At 51.3% G+C, this 15,885-nt stretch overlaps 1 protein-coding gene across 3 annotated transcripts; it reads left to right on the top strand.

The window, feature by feature from the left end:
* The first annotated feature begins 5,256 nt into the window (after nucleotides 1–5,256).
* RBM42 (RNA binding motif protein 42) lies at nucleotides 5,257–14,347 on the top strand. Of its 3 annotated transcripts, none has more exons than XM_010369284.2 (10): nucleotides 5,262–5,522; nucleotides 5,759–5,903; nucleotides 7,349–7,433; nucleotides 7,540–7,614; nucleotides 9,149–9,214; nucleotides 9,311–9,465; nucleotides 9,903–10,235; nucleotides 10,472–10,589; nucleotides 13,821–14,015; nucleotides 14,104–14,347. In XM_010369284.2, the coding sequence occupies exons 1-10, from the start codon at nucleotides 5,395–5,397 to the stop codon at nucleotides 14,214–14,216; spliced, it is 1,413 nt and encodes a 470-aa protein (XP_010367586.1). In that variant the 5' UTR covers nucleotides 5,262–5,394; the 3' UTR covers nucleotides 14,217–14,347. The 3 variants fall into 3 exon arrangements, with proteins under 3 accessions (XP_010367587.1, XP_010367586.1, XP_010367585.1); XM_010369283.2 differs by having other exon boundaries at nucleotides 9,290–9,465; XM_010369285.1 differs by lacking the exon at nucleotides 9,149–9,214 and having other exon boundaries at nucleotides 5,257–5,522.
* Nucleotides 14,348–15,885: the final 1,538 nt, after the last annotated feature.

Raw genomic sequence — 15,885 nt, 5'->3', positions numbered from 1 at the left:
TTGAGACAGAATCTGGCTCTGTTGCCCAGGCTGAAGTGCAGTGGCACGAACTCAGCTCACTGCAACCTCTGCCTCCTGGATTCAAGCAATTCTCATGTCTCAGCCTCCTGAATAGCTGGGATTACAGGCACCTGCCACCATGTCTGGCTAATATTTGTATTTTTTGTAGAGTCGGAGCTTTACCGTGTTGGCCAGGCTGCTCTCCAACTCCTGGCCTCAAGTGATTCTGCCGCCTCTGCCTCCCAAATCTTCGCCTACTGGGATTATGGTTTCCCCTGTCTCGGTAATTTTTTTTTCCCAAATTAAGTGAACATTAGATTTAATTTGCCTGACCCCAGAAGAAAAACATGCACAGATGGTAGTTTTACTGGTGTTGCAGTAAGTTTTCAAATTTGGAAGTTTGGCAGCTTTATGATCTTAAACCTTGCTGTCCATCTCTCACACAACTCCTCTCTTGGCCTCCAGAGCCCCTTCATTCTCCCAGCTTTCCTCCTGCTGCTGGTTGCTATTTCCCAGCCTTTCCACGTTGGCTTTCCCATGCACAGTCCTTAGTGTACCTGCTCCTCCTCTCTCTCCTCATCACAGTTCCCAGCCCCCACCTTCAACTGAACTCAACAAAATCTTCAACTTCATACAGTAGTCACATTGTTAGTAATAACACTGGCATTTTTATTTTGATAAAATAGACCGTTTAAATTTTGAGATTCTACCTTATATTTTTTGAAATTATATACTAAAGCAAATAGTGATGTAATGTCATTGGGGACCGAGATTTTTAGTGTAAATGAAAAAAGATAACAAACATAAACTCGAAGTAAACACCTGTAGTCTTTCATATGAACTGGAAATATCAGAATAAAGTCATGATTTTTCTGTTTCTAAAAAATATATATTTCCCTGGTTAAGTCCCCTGAAAAGCTCTAAATATAATGACACCCCAGTAACTGAGCAGCACTAGTGTACAGACTGTGGTCTCGTAAGTGCCATTTCTGATTAAGAACTAGGGACTGTTGTGAAAACAGCTGATTCCAGGTCTGGGGCAAGAAATGTGCAAAATGTGTACAGGATATTTTGTGCCAGGAAGCAAAGAAGTCCTCCAAGACTACTGTGGCCAAGTCAAAGGAACTCAGGAGCCAGTCTGAAGGGCTCTCACTGGTCAAAGGTGGGACATGTTGAGCAGTAAAAAGAACCACAGTGGTTTGAAGCACATCAAATATGCCTGAATGGGTAAGTTCATGTTGACACTCATATACCTCATTGAAATCACCTTTGAAGAATACTAGGCACCCATTCATTATTTTGAAAAATTTTATATATAAAAGAAGCATGTTCTCTATTTTTCTTATACATACAAGTAACCAAATTTTTTGTTTGTTTTTATTTTTGAGACAGGGTCTCATGCTGTCGCCCAGGCTGGAGGGCAGTGGTGAGGTTTTGGCTCACTGCAATCACTGCCTCCTGGGTTCAAGTGATTCCCCTGCTTTCAGCCTCCCGAGTAGCTGGGATTACAGGAGCGCGCCACCATGCCCAGCTAATTTTTGTATTTTTACTAGAGACGGGGTTGCAACATGTTGGCCAATCTGGTCTCGAACTCCTGACCTCAGATAATCTGCCCGCCTCAGCCTCCCCAGAGTGCTGGGATCATAGGTGTGAGCCACTGTGCCCGGCCTAAGTAACCAGATTTCTGATGAAGAGGTTATTTATGGAAGAATCACAACTAATAACTTCAGAGAAAATACTAGAATTCAAAAACCACTATTTGCCATTAATTAAGTGATGGATACAAGTAATGATGATGAAGGGCTACTAAAACTATTAGGGAAAGGTTGATTGGGCTTCTTAAAATGGGTAGACCAGGATGACACCACTGATCAATCCTCACACCAAAGGAAGGCAACTAGACATCTTGTGCTTCTGATGGGGTCCAATAGGATACAATCAATATTACCTATGAAGTGTGCTTTTACCAAATTAAACCTAAATCTCATCTAGCCTTAGCTCTCATTACAAGCATATGGGAAAGGGGCGGGAGGCAGTCAGAAACAAGTGAAACAAAAAGGATGTAATTAGTTAAATTCAAAATGTGTGACACCCTATAGCATAAATGACCCAGTTTCTTCAATGAAGAGAAGGCAAAAGGGGGAATGGAGAAAGAAAGAAAGGAGGGAGGAAGGAAGGAAAGAAAGATGGCAGGCGGGCAGGTATTCATTTGTACTGATTCATACTGCAGCTTCAAGAAACCAAAGCAGCCAATAAAATTAAATATTTTCTTTTCTTTTCTTTTCTTTTCTGACACAGTCTCGCACTGTCACCAGGGCTGCAGTGCAGTGGCGCACTCTTAGCTCACTGCAACCTCCGCCTCCCGGGGTCAAGCGATTCTCCTGCCTCAGCCTCCCGAGTAGCTCAGATTACAGGCACCTGCCACCACGCCCAGCTAATGTTTGTATTTTTAGTAGAGATGGGGTTTCACCATGTTGGCCAGGCTGGTCTTAAACTCCTGACCTCGTGATTCACCCGCCTTAGTCTCCCAAAGTGCTGGGATTACAGATGTGAGCCACCTCGCCTGGCCTCTTAAGTTTTTCTTGTTGGTAAACAACTGAGCAAGCAAAAATTAAGTTTTGACAGAAAGAAAACAAAAAAGACAATCAAATGCAATGTTTGGACCTTGTTTTGATCCTGATTCTACTATTGTATAAAGACATTTTTGAGACAAGGAAAACTGAACACAGTCTGGGTGTTAAATGATACTAAAATTAATGTGATGGTATTCATAATGGCATAATGGTATTTTTATTTTTCTTCCTTGAGACTTAGTTTCACTCTATCGCCCAGGCTGGAGTGCAGTGACGCGATCTCAGCTCACTGCAACCTCTGTCTCCCGGGTTCAAGCAATTCTCCTGCCTCAGCCTCCTGAGTGGCTGGAACCCCAGGCACACGCCACCACTCCCAGATAATTTTTGTATTTTTAGTAGAGACAGGCTTTCACCATGTTAGCCAGGATGGTCTCGAACTCCTGACCTTAGGTGATCCGCCCACCTTGACCTCCCAGAGTGCTGGGATTACAGGTGTGAGCCACTGAGCCCAGCGTTAATGGTATTTTTTAAAAATAGTTCTTATCGGCCAGGCGCGGTGGCTCACACCTATAATTCCAGCACTTTGGGAGGCCGAGGCAGGTGGATCACAAGGACAGGAGATGGAGACCATCCTGGCTAACACGGTGAAACCCCGTCTCTACTAAAAACACAAAAAATTAGCCGGGCGTGGTAGCGGGTCCCTGTAGTCCCAGCTACTCGGGAGGCTGAGGCAGGAGAATGGCGTGAACCTGGGAGGCGGAGCTTGCAGTGAGCCAAGATCACACCACTGCACTCCAGCCTGGACGACAGAGAGAGACTCCATCTCAAAAAAAAAAAAAAAAAGTTCTTATCTGTTAAGGAGACATAATGGCGCATTTATGACTGAGTTGATGTCTGCAATTTGCTTTTACTCCAGCAAAAATATATAAAAATAAGGAAAGTATAAGGCCATGTGCAGTGGCTCGTGCCTGTAATCCCAGCACTCTGGGAGGCCGAGGTGAGTGGATCACTTGAGATCAGAAGTTTGTGACCAGCCTGGCCAACATGGTGAAACCCCGCCTCTACTAAAAATACAAAAATTAGCTGGTGTGGTAGCACACACCTGTAATCCCTGCTACTAGGGAAGCTGAGGCAGGAGAATTCCTTGAGCCCAGGAGGTGGAGGTTGCAGTGAGCTGTCTCAAAAAATAATAAAAATAAAAGGCCAGGCATGGTGGCTCACGCCTGTAATCCCAGCACTTTGGGAAGCTGAGGCGGACAGATCACTTGAGGTCAGGAATTTGATACCACCCTGGTCAACATGGTGAAACCCCGTCTCCTCTAAAAATACAAAAATGAGCCAGGCATGGAGGTACACGCCTGTAATCCCAGCTACTCCTGGAGCTGGGGCAGAATAGATTGAACCCGGGAGGTGGAGGTTGCAGTGAGCTAAGATGGCACCTGCACTGCAGCCTGGGTGACAGAGCGAGACTAAGTCTCAAAACAAATACATAAATTAAAATTAAAATACAAAATAAGAGTGTCAGACCTCTGAGCCCAAGCTAAGCCATCATATCCCCTGTGACCTGCAGGTATACATCCAGATGGCTTAAAGCAACTGAAGAGCCACAAAAGAAGTGAAAATAGCCTTAACTGATGACATTCCACCATTGTGATTTGTTCCTGCCCCACCCTAACTGAAGCGATATATTCTCCGCCCACCTTTAAGAAGGTACTTTGTAATATTCTCCCCTGCCCTTAAGAAGGTACTTTGTAACATTCCCCCCTGCCCTTAAGGTACTTTGTAACATTCTCCCCGCCCTTGAGAATGTACTTTGTAGCCTATCCCAAATCTGTAAGAACTAATGATAATCCCACCACTCTTTGCTGACTCCTTTTTCGGACTCAGTACGCCTGCACCCAGGTGAAATAAACAGCCTTGTTGCCCACACAAAGCCTGCTTGGTGCTCTCTTCACACGGACGCGCGTGACAAAGAGAAGTATAGATCAAGTGAAATCCAGACGTGTTGAATATTGGTAGCGTTTGAGAGGTACTTAAGAGTTCGTTATACTATTCCCCCTAATGTGCATGTTTGAAAATACTCAGAATAAAACACTTGTGAGGGCTACGGGGATAAAAAGAAAAAAAAAAAAAAGGGTCAGCTGTGGCCCAAGAAAGGACAGGGACCAAGCCCACGGACGTGCTCCTCTGAGTTGCACTAGTCTCTGGGCCTTGACTCCCACGCAGAACAGCCTCCTCAAATGTCTTCACCACCTGTCGTCCAGGAAGCTCGGGTCAGGCGCTTCCTCCTCGGCATCGCTGGTCTTCGTGGGAATCACAGGTCGGGTGTCAACCTACCCCAGGATAGGGAACTCCAGGCCTCCCAGGCTTGCCCAATCCTGGGGTTGACGCGGACTTTAGCGTCTTTTTAAACTTCCGGCGCGGGCTCCGCAGTGGCACAGGAGGGTCCTCCGAAGTTTCCTGCATTCTCAAAGGTCCACATTCCACATTGGGGATGGGCCCAACTGACTTTGCTTCGCTCTCATTAGCCCGTGGTACCCCAGGAAGGCGGGGCCGCCTCTCTTCGCTGTGCTCTCATAGGCCCAGGTTCTTGCGTTCCTGTGTCCTTCTCTCACTCTGATTGGCCTATATTCCCCTGAGGGTGTGGCAAAATTTCATTGGCTCTCGCGCCCGAACGTATGACGTCATGCGCCACCGCCCGTCGCTTTCGCTGGACGTCATCCTCGGGAGCCCACCCAGACGAAGGCGGAGAGTAGACAGCAGAACCAGCGGCGGCAGCTAAGCTGAGACAGTAGTAGCGGCGACAACGACGGCGGCAGCGATGGCTGGGGCGGGGCCAGCCCCGGGACTCCCGGGTGCAGGAGGACCCGTGGTCCCGGGTCCTGGCGCTGGCATCCCGGGCAAGAGCGGCGAGGAACGCTTGAAGGAAATGGAGGCGGAGATGGCCCTGTAAGGCCCGCGACAGGGAGTGATAAAAGTCGTCCCAGAGCCAGAGCCACCGAATTCCGGAGCCTCCAGGCCTCGATAGGCCAGAGATACGGCTCTAACATGGGGAAGTGGGACCTTCGGGATTGTGGGGGCGGGGACAGGGGAGAGGTTGGCAGGGGTGAGGGTCCCCTTCCGATATACCGAGTTCCAAAATTGGGACGAGGTCCTGAGCACTGGTGTCTGTTCTTCTCCTCCAGGTTTGAGCAGGAAGTTCTGGGGGCTCCAGTACCCGGAATCCCAACTGCTGTGCCTGCGGTGCCCACGGTCCCCACGGTAGAAGCGATGCAGGTCCCAGCGGCTCCTGTGATCCGCCCAATTATCGCGACCAACACATACCAGCAGGTACGGCTGAGCTAAGGCATATAAGTCAGGGAACACAATGCCTCGAACACAGTAGGTGTTTGTGTACAGAAAGCTGTTGACGTTTTATCTTGTTGACTAATTAGCATGACAAATATTTTATGTGCCAGGCACTGAGAACACAGTAATGACTGAGGGAGACATTTCTGCCCTTTGGGAGCTTATATTCTAGAGCATGTTGTCCAGTAGAGCTTTCTGCAATGATGAGAATGTTCTGATATATTTAAAATTCATATTTAATAGTTCGTTATTCCCAGTCACATTTCAAGTGCTCAGTAGCCAGCTATATATGACTAGTAGAGAAAGAGAGAAATTATTGAGAATAGGCTGAGCGCCGGGCGCGGTGGCTCACACCTGTAATCCCAGCACTTTGGGAGGCCGAGAAGGGCAGATCACAAGGTCAGGAGATCGAGTCCATCCTGGCCAACATGGTGAAACCCCATCTCTACTAAAAATAGAAAAATTAGCTGGGTGTGGTGGCACGTGCCTGTAGTCCCAGCTACTTGGGAGGCTGAGGCAGGAGAATCGCTTGAACTCGGGAAGCGGAGGTTGCAGTGAGCCAAGATTGCACCACTGCACTTGAGACTGGTGACAGAGCGAGACTCTGTCTCAAAAAAAAAAAAAAGCCCTGAACCTGTTGTGTTCAAGGAACAGCAAGGAGACCAGTGACAGTGGAGTGAGCAAAGAGGAAAGTGGGAGGAAATAAGGACAGAGAGGTGAGGCCAAATCTTGGAGACCCTTACAGCCATTTTAAGAACCCTGGCAGCCAGACACGGTTGCTCCCGCCTGTAATCCCAGCAATGTGGGAGGCCAAGGCGGGTGGATCACGAGGTCAGGAGTTCAAGACCAGCCTAGCCAACATGGTGAAACCCCATCTCTACTAAAAATACAAAAATTAGCCGGGCGTGTTGATGGACTCCTGTAATCCCAGCTACTTAGGAGGCTGAGGCAGGAAAATCGAACCTGGGAGGCAGAGGTTGCAGTGAGCCAAGCTTGTACCACCTCACTCCAGCCTGGGCAACAGAGCGAGACTCCGTCTCAAAAAAAAAAAAAAAGAATAGACTGTAAAGGACAAGGGCAGAAGCCAGGAGATGAAGGAAGGGGCTAGTACAGTAATCTAGACAGGAGCTAATGGTGGCTTGGATGGAGGTTGTGCATGTTAGATGGGGAGGACAGGTTGGACACAGTTGCAGTCGGTGCTAAGTGCTGTGGGGAAGATGAAATAAGGTGGTGAAAGAAGCTGCTGCTCAGAGAGCCCTAGTGTGATCCCGAAAGCCTCCCCGAGAAGTGGCATTGTAGCTGAGACCTGAGATAGCCAGTCACATACAGAGCATAAAGCATGAAGCTCTTGGTCTCTTGGGGTGAGCTGGCCTCAGCAGATGGGGAATGCCAAGTCAGGCCCCTCACCCTGACCTCTTCCCCGACAGGTCCAGCAGACTCTGGAGGCCCGGGCAGCTGCTGCAGCCACAGTAGTTCCTCCCATGGTGGGTGGCCCTCCTTTTGTAGGCCCCGGTAAGTAAAGAGTGGCAAGGTGAGGGGGTTGGGCAGTCAGGCAGGGTGGTAAAAAGGTGTGCCCAGGACTCTCCTCCCACCATCCTTGCCTCTTCCCTCCCAACAGTTGGCTTTGGCCCTGGTGATCGGAGTCACCTGGACAGTCCAGAGGCTCGAGAAGCCATGTTCCTGCGGCGGGCAGGTGAGTCTGGGGCCAGGGACCCCCACATTTAATCAGGCACTCTTGTTTACATGACTTCAGCCTCTTGCCTGAATCCTTGCTCTAAATCACCCTTTGCATTTCATCCCAACTTGATGTTGTCATCCTAAAGCACAAACCTGATCATGTCCTTCCTGGTGATGTCAAGTCAATTTTGTTTTAACCTGATCATTGCAAACCAACCCTCCTGCTGTCAGTCCTAATTCCAAATTGCCACAGCACTTAACACCTTATAATAAGCTGTGTCATTTCTTATTGACTATGGCTATCATCTTTTGCATCCTCTGAAATACAAGCTCCATGAGGGGCAGAAGTCTCAGTACCTGCCACATAGGAAGCATTATGTACTGTCTGTTGATGGGATGAACAGACTGTTGAGACAAGCACCAGGCTCTTCCCCTGGCAGTCACAACCCTACATGACCTTGCTTCTTGCAGGGAGAGATCCCCAGCAGCCCGAACATTTCTGGGATGTGCCAGCAGTGCTTTTGTTAAGGTCCCTTCTCTCCCTGCTCACTGTCACCCAGCTGTAATCTTCCAGCCATCCTCCCCCGCAGGCCATTTTCCACATTCCACCTTTTGTTCTTCAAATAACCTTTACTCACGCTATCAATTTGTAGGACATTACTTCCTTATATGTATGAAAAGGATGCGTGTTCTTATTTGGATGTAAAATTCTGGTATAATCTCTGTTAAACCAAACATGCTACTTACGTTACCTAAATCCTGTTAAACTTTTTAATCTGGTGATCTCTGAGAAGTTGTAATGTCTCTTAGTTTTTAGTATGGTTTTGATCAAAATGCAAATCTGACCTACTCCCCCTGCCCAGCTTCCAACCCTGCCGTGGCTCCCCAGTGCCCTCAGGAGGACACCCGTGGTTCAGCCAAGAATGTTGTGCTTTCAAAATAAAACAGCTCTACTTGGGTGTCTGCTGGCCGCTCAGCCCTTCTCATGACACTCTCTAAGCCCCGCTTCTTCTATTACAGTTACACTAAACTGAAAAGGGAAAGGTTTTGCTTATAAATGTCCTCCCTGCCAATAATATTCCCAGTCACCCTTTGCCTAACACTTCATTGTCCCTCGGGTCTCAGCTCACAGGTCCCTTTCTCCAGGAAGCCTTCCCTAGGCCTGGCTGGGTCAGAGGGCTCCCCTCTCTTAGCACTGATCCCGCTGCCTGGGCTTCCCCACTTCCAGTCCTGGTCCCCATAGGCTCTCCTTCTCTAGTGATGTCTCCATTCCCTCCTCTGGACCAGGAGCTCCCTGAGAACCCTGGGTCTGTAGGTGTGTCCCCAGCATTGCCTGCCACAGGGCTGAGCCAGAGGAGCTCCTCAGTGGTAAATTTTCATGGAATGAACCAGGTGAGAGGCCCCCACATCTCCAGGAGGGCTCCCCAGACTCTTCTCCAGGATTTCTTGTATGCTGAGAGTGCGCACACACACACGCACACACGCACACACACCTTGCTCCAAGTGCCCCTGTCCCCCATGACACACACCCCCATCTCTCTCTCCCACAGCTGTGGCCCCCCAGAGGGCCCCTATCCTGCGTCCAGCCTTCGTCCCCCACGTGCTACAGAGAGCAGGTGAGGGGCCAGGGTCATCATCCCTGCCACATAACTCCCCCCAGGCCCTGGAACTCCCCACTAACACCCTGACAGATTCCGCTCTCTCCTCTGCAGCAGCCGGCCCCCGCCCTATGGCCCTACGGCCCCCTCACCAGGCCCTCGTGGGCCCCCCTCTGCCTGGGCCCCCTGGACCACCCATGATGCTCCCACCAATGGCTCGGGCTCCAGGGCCTCCGCTGGGCTCCATGGCTGCACTGAGGCCCCCTCTGGTGAGTGTGGACAGGGGACTAATGGTCAGACGTGCGGTGGACGGGGAGACCATCTATCCTGGCCCAATGGGCTATGTCTGAGTTGGCCTCTCCCCTGACTTTCTGTTTCTCTACCTTCTCGCTCTGCCTTTATCTCTTGTCTCTTTCTGCATCTGTCTTTCTGTGACAAAATCTGTTCTCTCCTTTTGTGAAGCAAGTACAGAGAGAAACACATGGTATTGGAATATTTCTCTTTTGATTGTTCCTGATGTTCTTGTCTGTGGCTGTCTCTCTCTGCCTATGTTTCTCCTTCTCTGTGTTTATCTGGCTGGAGACTGCCTGGGTGTCTCTTGGCTGCTCTCTGGCCCCCAGGCCCTTGCTTTGTTGGATGGAATGGGGATGAGAGTAAGGTCTGAGCCTGTGAGCCAGCCCCCCTCATGCTCTCCTCTTACCCACAGGAAGAGCCAGCAGCACCCCGAGAGCTGGGCCTAGGCCTGGGGTTGGGCCTGAAAGAGAAAGAAGAGGCAGTGGTGGCAGCGGCGGCTGGGCTGGAGGAGGCTAGTGCAGCTGTGGCCGTGGGGGCAGGAGCTGCCCCAGCTGGCCCTGCAGTCATTGGGCCCAGCCTGCCTCTGGCCCTGGCCATGCCATTGCCCGAGCCTGAGCCCCTGCCCCTCCCGCTGGAGGTCGTCCGTGGCCTTCTGCCCCCACTGCGCATTCCTGAACTCCTGTCCCTGCGTCCTCGGCCCCGGCCCCCTCGGCCAGAGCCACCCCCTGGCCTCATGGCTCTTGAGGTAAGCAGGGAGCCTAGTGGTGAGGGGACAGAGAGGACAGGGGGCAGACAGGGGCCCAGGAACTTCCACACAGACGGACCGGGCAGCAGGAGGACCCGGGGGAGGGAGGCGGACACATGTGCCCCACATCCAGAAGCACATCCAGCCCTTACTGTGGTGGCAAGAGGGCCAGGGATCAACGGACAGTGGGAGACCCCAATACCAAGCCCTTTGCACCCCTCCCCTTTCCTCTGCAGGTCCCAGAGCCCCTGGGTGAAGACAAGAAGAAGGGGAAGCCAGAGAAATTGAAACGCTGCATTCGCACAGCAGCAGGGAGCAGCTGGGAGGACCCCAGCCTGCTGGAGTGGGATGCGGGTAAGCTGCTGAAGCTCGAGGTCAGGCATGGCTCAGCCAAGGTCAGACCAGGCTGCTGTCCTTGGGATGTAGACTGGGAGGGTGAACCTGGTAACTCCACCTCTCTCAGTAGGGTGGGCGCTGTTGTTAGCCCACCTTGGGGAGGGGAGGCTGTGGCTCAGGGGCTGGTTCCTCACCCAGCCATGGGCCAGAGCTTGGTGGAGGTGACAGGGACATTGGGCTTTATAGCCCGTTTTACTCATGAGGTGCCTGGCTTCAGAGAGCATTCTTTTTTTTCCCAACTCTTAGAAAAAAAAAAATTTTTTTTTTTTTTTTTATGAGATGGAGTCTCACTCAGTTGCCCACACTGGAGTGCAGTAGCGCAATCTTGGCTCACTGCAGCCTCCGCCCCCCAGGTTCAAGTGATTCTCCTGCCTCAGGCTTCCAAAGTGCTGGGATTACAGGCGTGAGCCACTGCGCCTGGCCGGGAAAAATTTTAAACAAAGAATGGCACAGTAAACAGCTGTCTACCCACCACGTAGATTCTGCAATTAACATTTTGCTGTGTTCACTTTTTTCCTCTTTGTGTACATATATGGTTTCTTTGTTTTTAGCTCAGTCGTTTGAAGCAAGTTATAAGTGAAGTCATCACTTCTAAATATCTCAGTATTTATCTCCTAAGAAAAGAGAGATTTTGGCCAGGCACGGTGGCTCACACCTGTAATCCCAGCACTTTGGGAGGTCGAGGCAGGCGGCTCACTTGAGGTCAGGAGTGCAAGACCAGCCTGGCCAACTTGGTGGAACCCCGTTTCTACTGAAAATACAAAAAAATTAGCCAGGCATGGTGGGAGGCACCTATAATCCCAGCTACTTGGTTGGCTGAAACAGGAGTATCACCTGAACCCGGGAGGCGGAGGTTGCAGTGAGCCGAGATCAGGCCACTGCACTCCAGCCTGGCAATAGAACGAGACTCCATCTCAAAACAAACAAAAGAGAAAAGAAAAGAGATACTTTTTGCACATCATAAGACCATTATCAACTCTAAGAAAATTAATTCTTTGGTATCATATTTTTAGTTTATATTCGTATTTCCCTAGGTGTCCCAAAACTGTTAGAACTATTAATATTTTTGCTCTGAACCAGCATGCATGCAGTTTTATGTCCCTCAATTATATCTTTTTGGTTTTTTTGTTTTGTTTTGTTTTGTTTTTGAGACAGAGTCTCACTCCATCACCCAGGCTGGAGTGCAGTGGCTCTATCTCGGCTCACTGCAGCCTCCACCTGCCAGGTTGAAGTAATTCTCCTGCCCCAGCCTCCCGAGTACCTGGGACTACGGGCGCACGCCACCATGCTTGGCTAATTTTTTATATTTTCAGTAGAGACAGGGTTTCACCATGCTGGCCAGGCTGGTCTCGAACTCCTGACCTCGTGATCCGCCTGCCTCTGCCTCCCAAAGTGCTGGGATTACAGGCATGAGCCATCGTGCCTGGCCAAAATATCTCTTTTCTTAGGAGATAAATATTGAGAGATTTAGAAGTGATCACTTAAAACTTGCTTCAGGCCGGGCGCGGTGGCTCAACCCTGTAATCCCAGCACCTTGGGAGGCCGAGACGGGCGGATCACAAGGTCAGGAGATCGAGACCATCCTGGCTAACCCGGTGAAACCCCGTCTCTACTAAAAACAAAAATCTAGCCGGGCGAGGTGGCGGGCGCCTGTAGTCCCAGCTACTCGGGAAGCTGAGGCAGGAGAATGGTGTAAACCCGGGAGGCAGAGCTTGCAGTGAGCTGAGATCCGGCCACTGCACTCCAGCCCGGGCGACAGAGCAAGACTCCGTCTCAAAAAAAAAAAAAAAAAAACTTGCTTCAAACGGCTGAGCTAAAAACAAAGAAACCATATACACGCCCGACCTCGATTATATCTTAATAAGCACGGTCTCTTTCCTACTTCGTTGTTTTGTATATATTTTTTGAAGTGTCCAGGGCAGTTGTCATGTACAAGGTCCCACCTTCTGAGTTTGGCCAGTTGTTTGCCTCTGGCATCGCTTAACTTGTGCTTAGAGTGTCCCAAATCACAGACACCATGGGGCAGCCGCAGCAATGGCCGAGGAAGGAGATGGACCCCTCCTGCCTCAGTGTTTGACTTCTGCCCCTCTCCTGGGACCGTCCACCTGGCCCAGAGAAGACCCTAGCTCTGTGACCTTGGGCAAGTCACTTAGCCTGTTTTTTTTGTTTGTTTGTTTTTCTTCTTTTTTTTTTTTTTTCTTTTTTTTTGAGACAGAGTCTCGCACTGTCACCCAGGTTAGAGTGCAGTGGTGTAATCTTGGCTCACTGCAACCTCCACCTCCTGGGTTCAAGCAGTTCTCCCACCTCAGCCTTCCAAGTAGCTGGGATCACAGGCACCCATCACCACACCCAGCTAATTTTTGTATTTTTTGGTAGAGATGGGGTTTCACCACATTGGTCAGGCTGGTCTTAAACTCTTGAGCTCAAGTGGTCCACCTCCCTCGGCCTCCCAAAGTGCTGGGATCACAGGCGTGAGCCACTGCGTTTGGCTCACTTAGCCTTTGAAGCCTTATCTGCCTCCTCCCCTCCCTTGTGGAGACAGGGATTCTTTGGGACAGAGCATGTTCAGTGGAAGCAACGGCCCAACTCAGAGGCAGCGTGAGAATGTCAGCTGGGTGCAGCCGTGGCAGAGCAGCAGGCAGCATGTCCAGGTCTCAAGGGGAAGTTAGGGCAGGCTTTGCAGGGGAAGCAGGGCTGAGGAAAGATGAAGCCCATGTTCCTGAGGTGCCATGACGGGCAGCCAGTGGGTGACGGCCCCAGGGGACCAAAGGATGCCGAGGCTCAGAGGAAAGGCCAGGGCTGGGGCAGAGTTAGGGGTGTTACTACGGGAATGAGTGAGGTGGCCCTGGGGTGGGGAGGGCAGTGCAGTTCACGGTTAAAAGGAAGAACTCAAGCCAGATGCCTGAGCTCTTATCCCAGCTCCACCACTTCCTGCTTGTGTCACTTAGAGCAGTGACTTGACCTCTCTGTGCCTCAGTGTAAAAGCATGGTTGGGAGTGCCAGAAATGGAAAACACCGCTCCAGGTGCCCAGCAGAGCTCCTGGCGCAGGGTCAGTAGGTGTTGACCATTATTACTAAGAGGTCCCTAGACAGAGACTGGATACCTCCGAAAAGGTGGGGTCATTCAGACAAGGTAGACACCGGGCAAGGCCTCTGCATCCTCTGACGTCATCTCTCCCCCATCCCCAGATGACTTCCGGATCTTCTGTGGGGATCTGGGCAATGAGGTGAACGATGACATCTTGGCACGCGCCTTCAGCCGCTTCCCATCCTTCCTTAAGGCCAAGGTGATCCGTGACAAGCGCACAGGCAAGACCAAGGGCTACGGCTTCGTCAGCTTCAAGGACCCCAGTGACTATGTGCGCGCCATGCGTGAGATGAATGGTGGGTGTGGCCTCCCCTGGGGACTGCGGGCACGGCAGGCGCTGACCTAAGCCTGACCGAGCCTGCCTCGAACCCTCTGTCTCCACAGGGAAGTATGTGGGCTCGCGCCCCATCAAGCTTCGCAAGAGTATGTGGAAGGACCGGAATCTGGACGTGGTCCGCAAGAAGCAGAAGGAAAAGAAGAAGCTGGGCCTGAGATAGGGTCTGTGGCCAGGCACCCGCTCCCACCTGGCCGGGCGCTGGCTCCTCCCTCAGTTCTCTTTGGAAAACCCCCAGCTGTCCACCCATCCCCTGCCCCAAAACCAGTTTCAATAAATTTATGTTCATTTCCACCCCTGGCTGGGCATGGAAGCACGCTGTGGGGAGCAGCGCTTGGCTTCCCCACACGTGGAAATGGCAGCGAGCCTTGAGAGTTTACCCAGACAAACACCCAGGCAGGGGCTTCTGAGCCCTTCCTGCGCACCCATTCCCTCTTCAAACCTCTTCCACACATGCTGAGTGCCGCCTATTCCAGAGGAGAAAGGGGGCGCCAGTGGCAAGGGTTGAGCCAAGCTGAGGCCCACACCTGTGGCCTGGCTACCTCCTGTGTTCTCAGCACTAAGGTAGGAGATCTAGGCCCTTCCCTTCTGGAGCTCACAGCCTTCTAGGCCCTCCTCCATCCAGCAGACTCACCAAGGGTCTGAACAGTGCTTGGGGACACAATGGTGACTAAAAGTCCTGGGCCTTGCACCCTTAAGAGCTCAAGGGCCAGTGGCAGAAAATAGGCTCAATGCCCTGACAGAGCCCAGAGTGGTCAGGGCAGGATGGGGGCGCCCAGGACACTGACCTGTGGGTAAGGGGGCCCTTCCTGAAGGAACTGTCCACCCCCAAGTCTCCTCTGGGGCTTTCCAGCTTCTCCAGTCTGCCACGCCCAGCCAGCTCACCATGCTCTAAGTCTCGGTGGGCACCTCTGTATCTGTGTCTCTGTGGGTGCCCCTCCATTTCTTGTCTCTAAGCCTCTATATCCCTTTTGGTCTCTGTTCTCTCCTTTGAAGCTGGGAAATAAAAAAGGAGGAGAGACCCACAGATGGAGAGAGAGAACAGAGACTCAGGGTCTGTCCCCCTCTTTTCCCAGCTCCAAGCTGGCCTCTGCCTGTCTGAAGAGGTGTCTGTGCAGGAAGTTCAATGCCAGGCTGAGAGCTTAAGCTTTACGCAGAAGGCAGCAGCAAACCCCAAAAAGCTAAGAAAATTCAAGCAGCAGCAAGGTCCTGGGCAGCACAGACGTGTACTGGGCGTGGTGGCGCAGGCCTGTAATCCCAGTGCTTTGGGAGGCAAAGGTACGCAGATCACTTGAGGTCACGAGTTCAAGACCAGCCTGGCCAACATAGTGAAACCCCGTCCCTACTGAAAAATACAAAAATTAGTTGGGCATAGTGGTGGGCGCATGTAGTCCCAGCTACTTGGGAGGGCTGAAGCAGGAGAATCGCTTGAACCCCGTAAAAGGTTGCAGTGAGCCGAGATCGCGCCACTGCACTCCAGCCTTGGTGACAGAGTGAGACTGTCTAAAAAAAAAAAAAAAGCCCTGCGACCACCACTGTGGCTGGAAGTCTGGAAGGAGGCTTGGGCAGGGACCAAGGCAGAGGAGGGAGATGGCAGGGTCTGAGTATGGGGAGGAGAGGGGGGTCTCCCAGGGACACAGCCATCAGAACCCTCCATTAGGAGGAAGCAGGTTGGGCAGGACTTTGTGGGGCATAAGTCGGGGGATGGATAATACCAAGGCCTCTCAGGGATGGAGGTTCCCCCAGGAGAGGTGTCAAATTTCTCCTGTTCCTGTCTTCCCTGCCTTACTGCCCCCTCTCTGACGTCACATTTTCCAGTCTGGTCAGAGGGT

This window comes from Rhinopithecus roxellana, chromosome 12 (assembly GCF_007565055.1).
Source record: "Rhinopithecus roxellana isolate Shanxi Qingling chromosome 12, ASM756505v1, whole genome shotgun sequence".
NCBI lineage: Eukaryota > Metazoa > Chordata > Mammalia > Primates > Cercopithecidae > Rhinopithecus > Rhinopithecus roxellana.
The sequence above is the reverse complement of the archived record's forward strand: the minus strand, read 5'-3'. Positions and strand labels throughout refer to the sequence as shown.

Bases quoted from the DNA above. Each gene is read 5' to 3' on its own strand.
- RBM42 (XM_010369283.2), top strand. From the start codon at position 5,395: ATGGCTGGGGCGGGGCCAGCCCCGGGACTCCCGGGTGCAGGAGGACCC. The intron at 7,434-7,539 runs GTAAGTAAAGAG...CCCTCCCAACAG, and splicing joins CCCTCCTTTTGTAGGCCCCG to TTGGCTTTGGCCCTGGTGAT. The intron at 10,236-10,471 runs GTAAGCAGGGAG...TTTCCTCTGCAG, and splicing joins CTGGCCTCATGGCTCTTGAG to GTCCCAGAGCCCCTGGGTGA.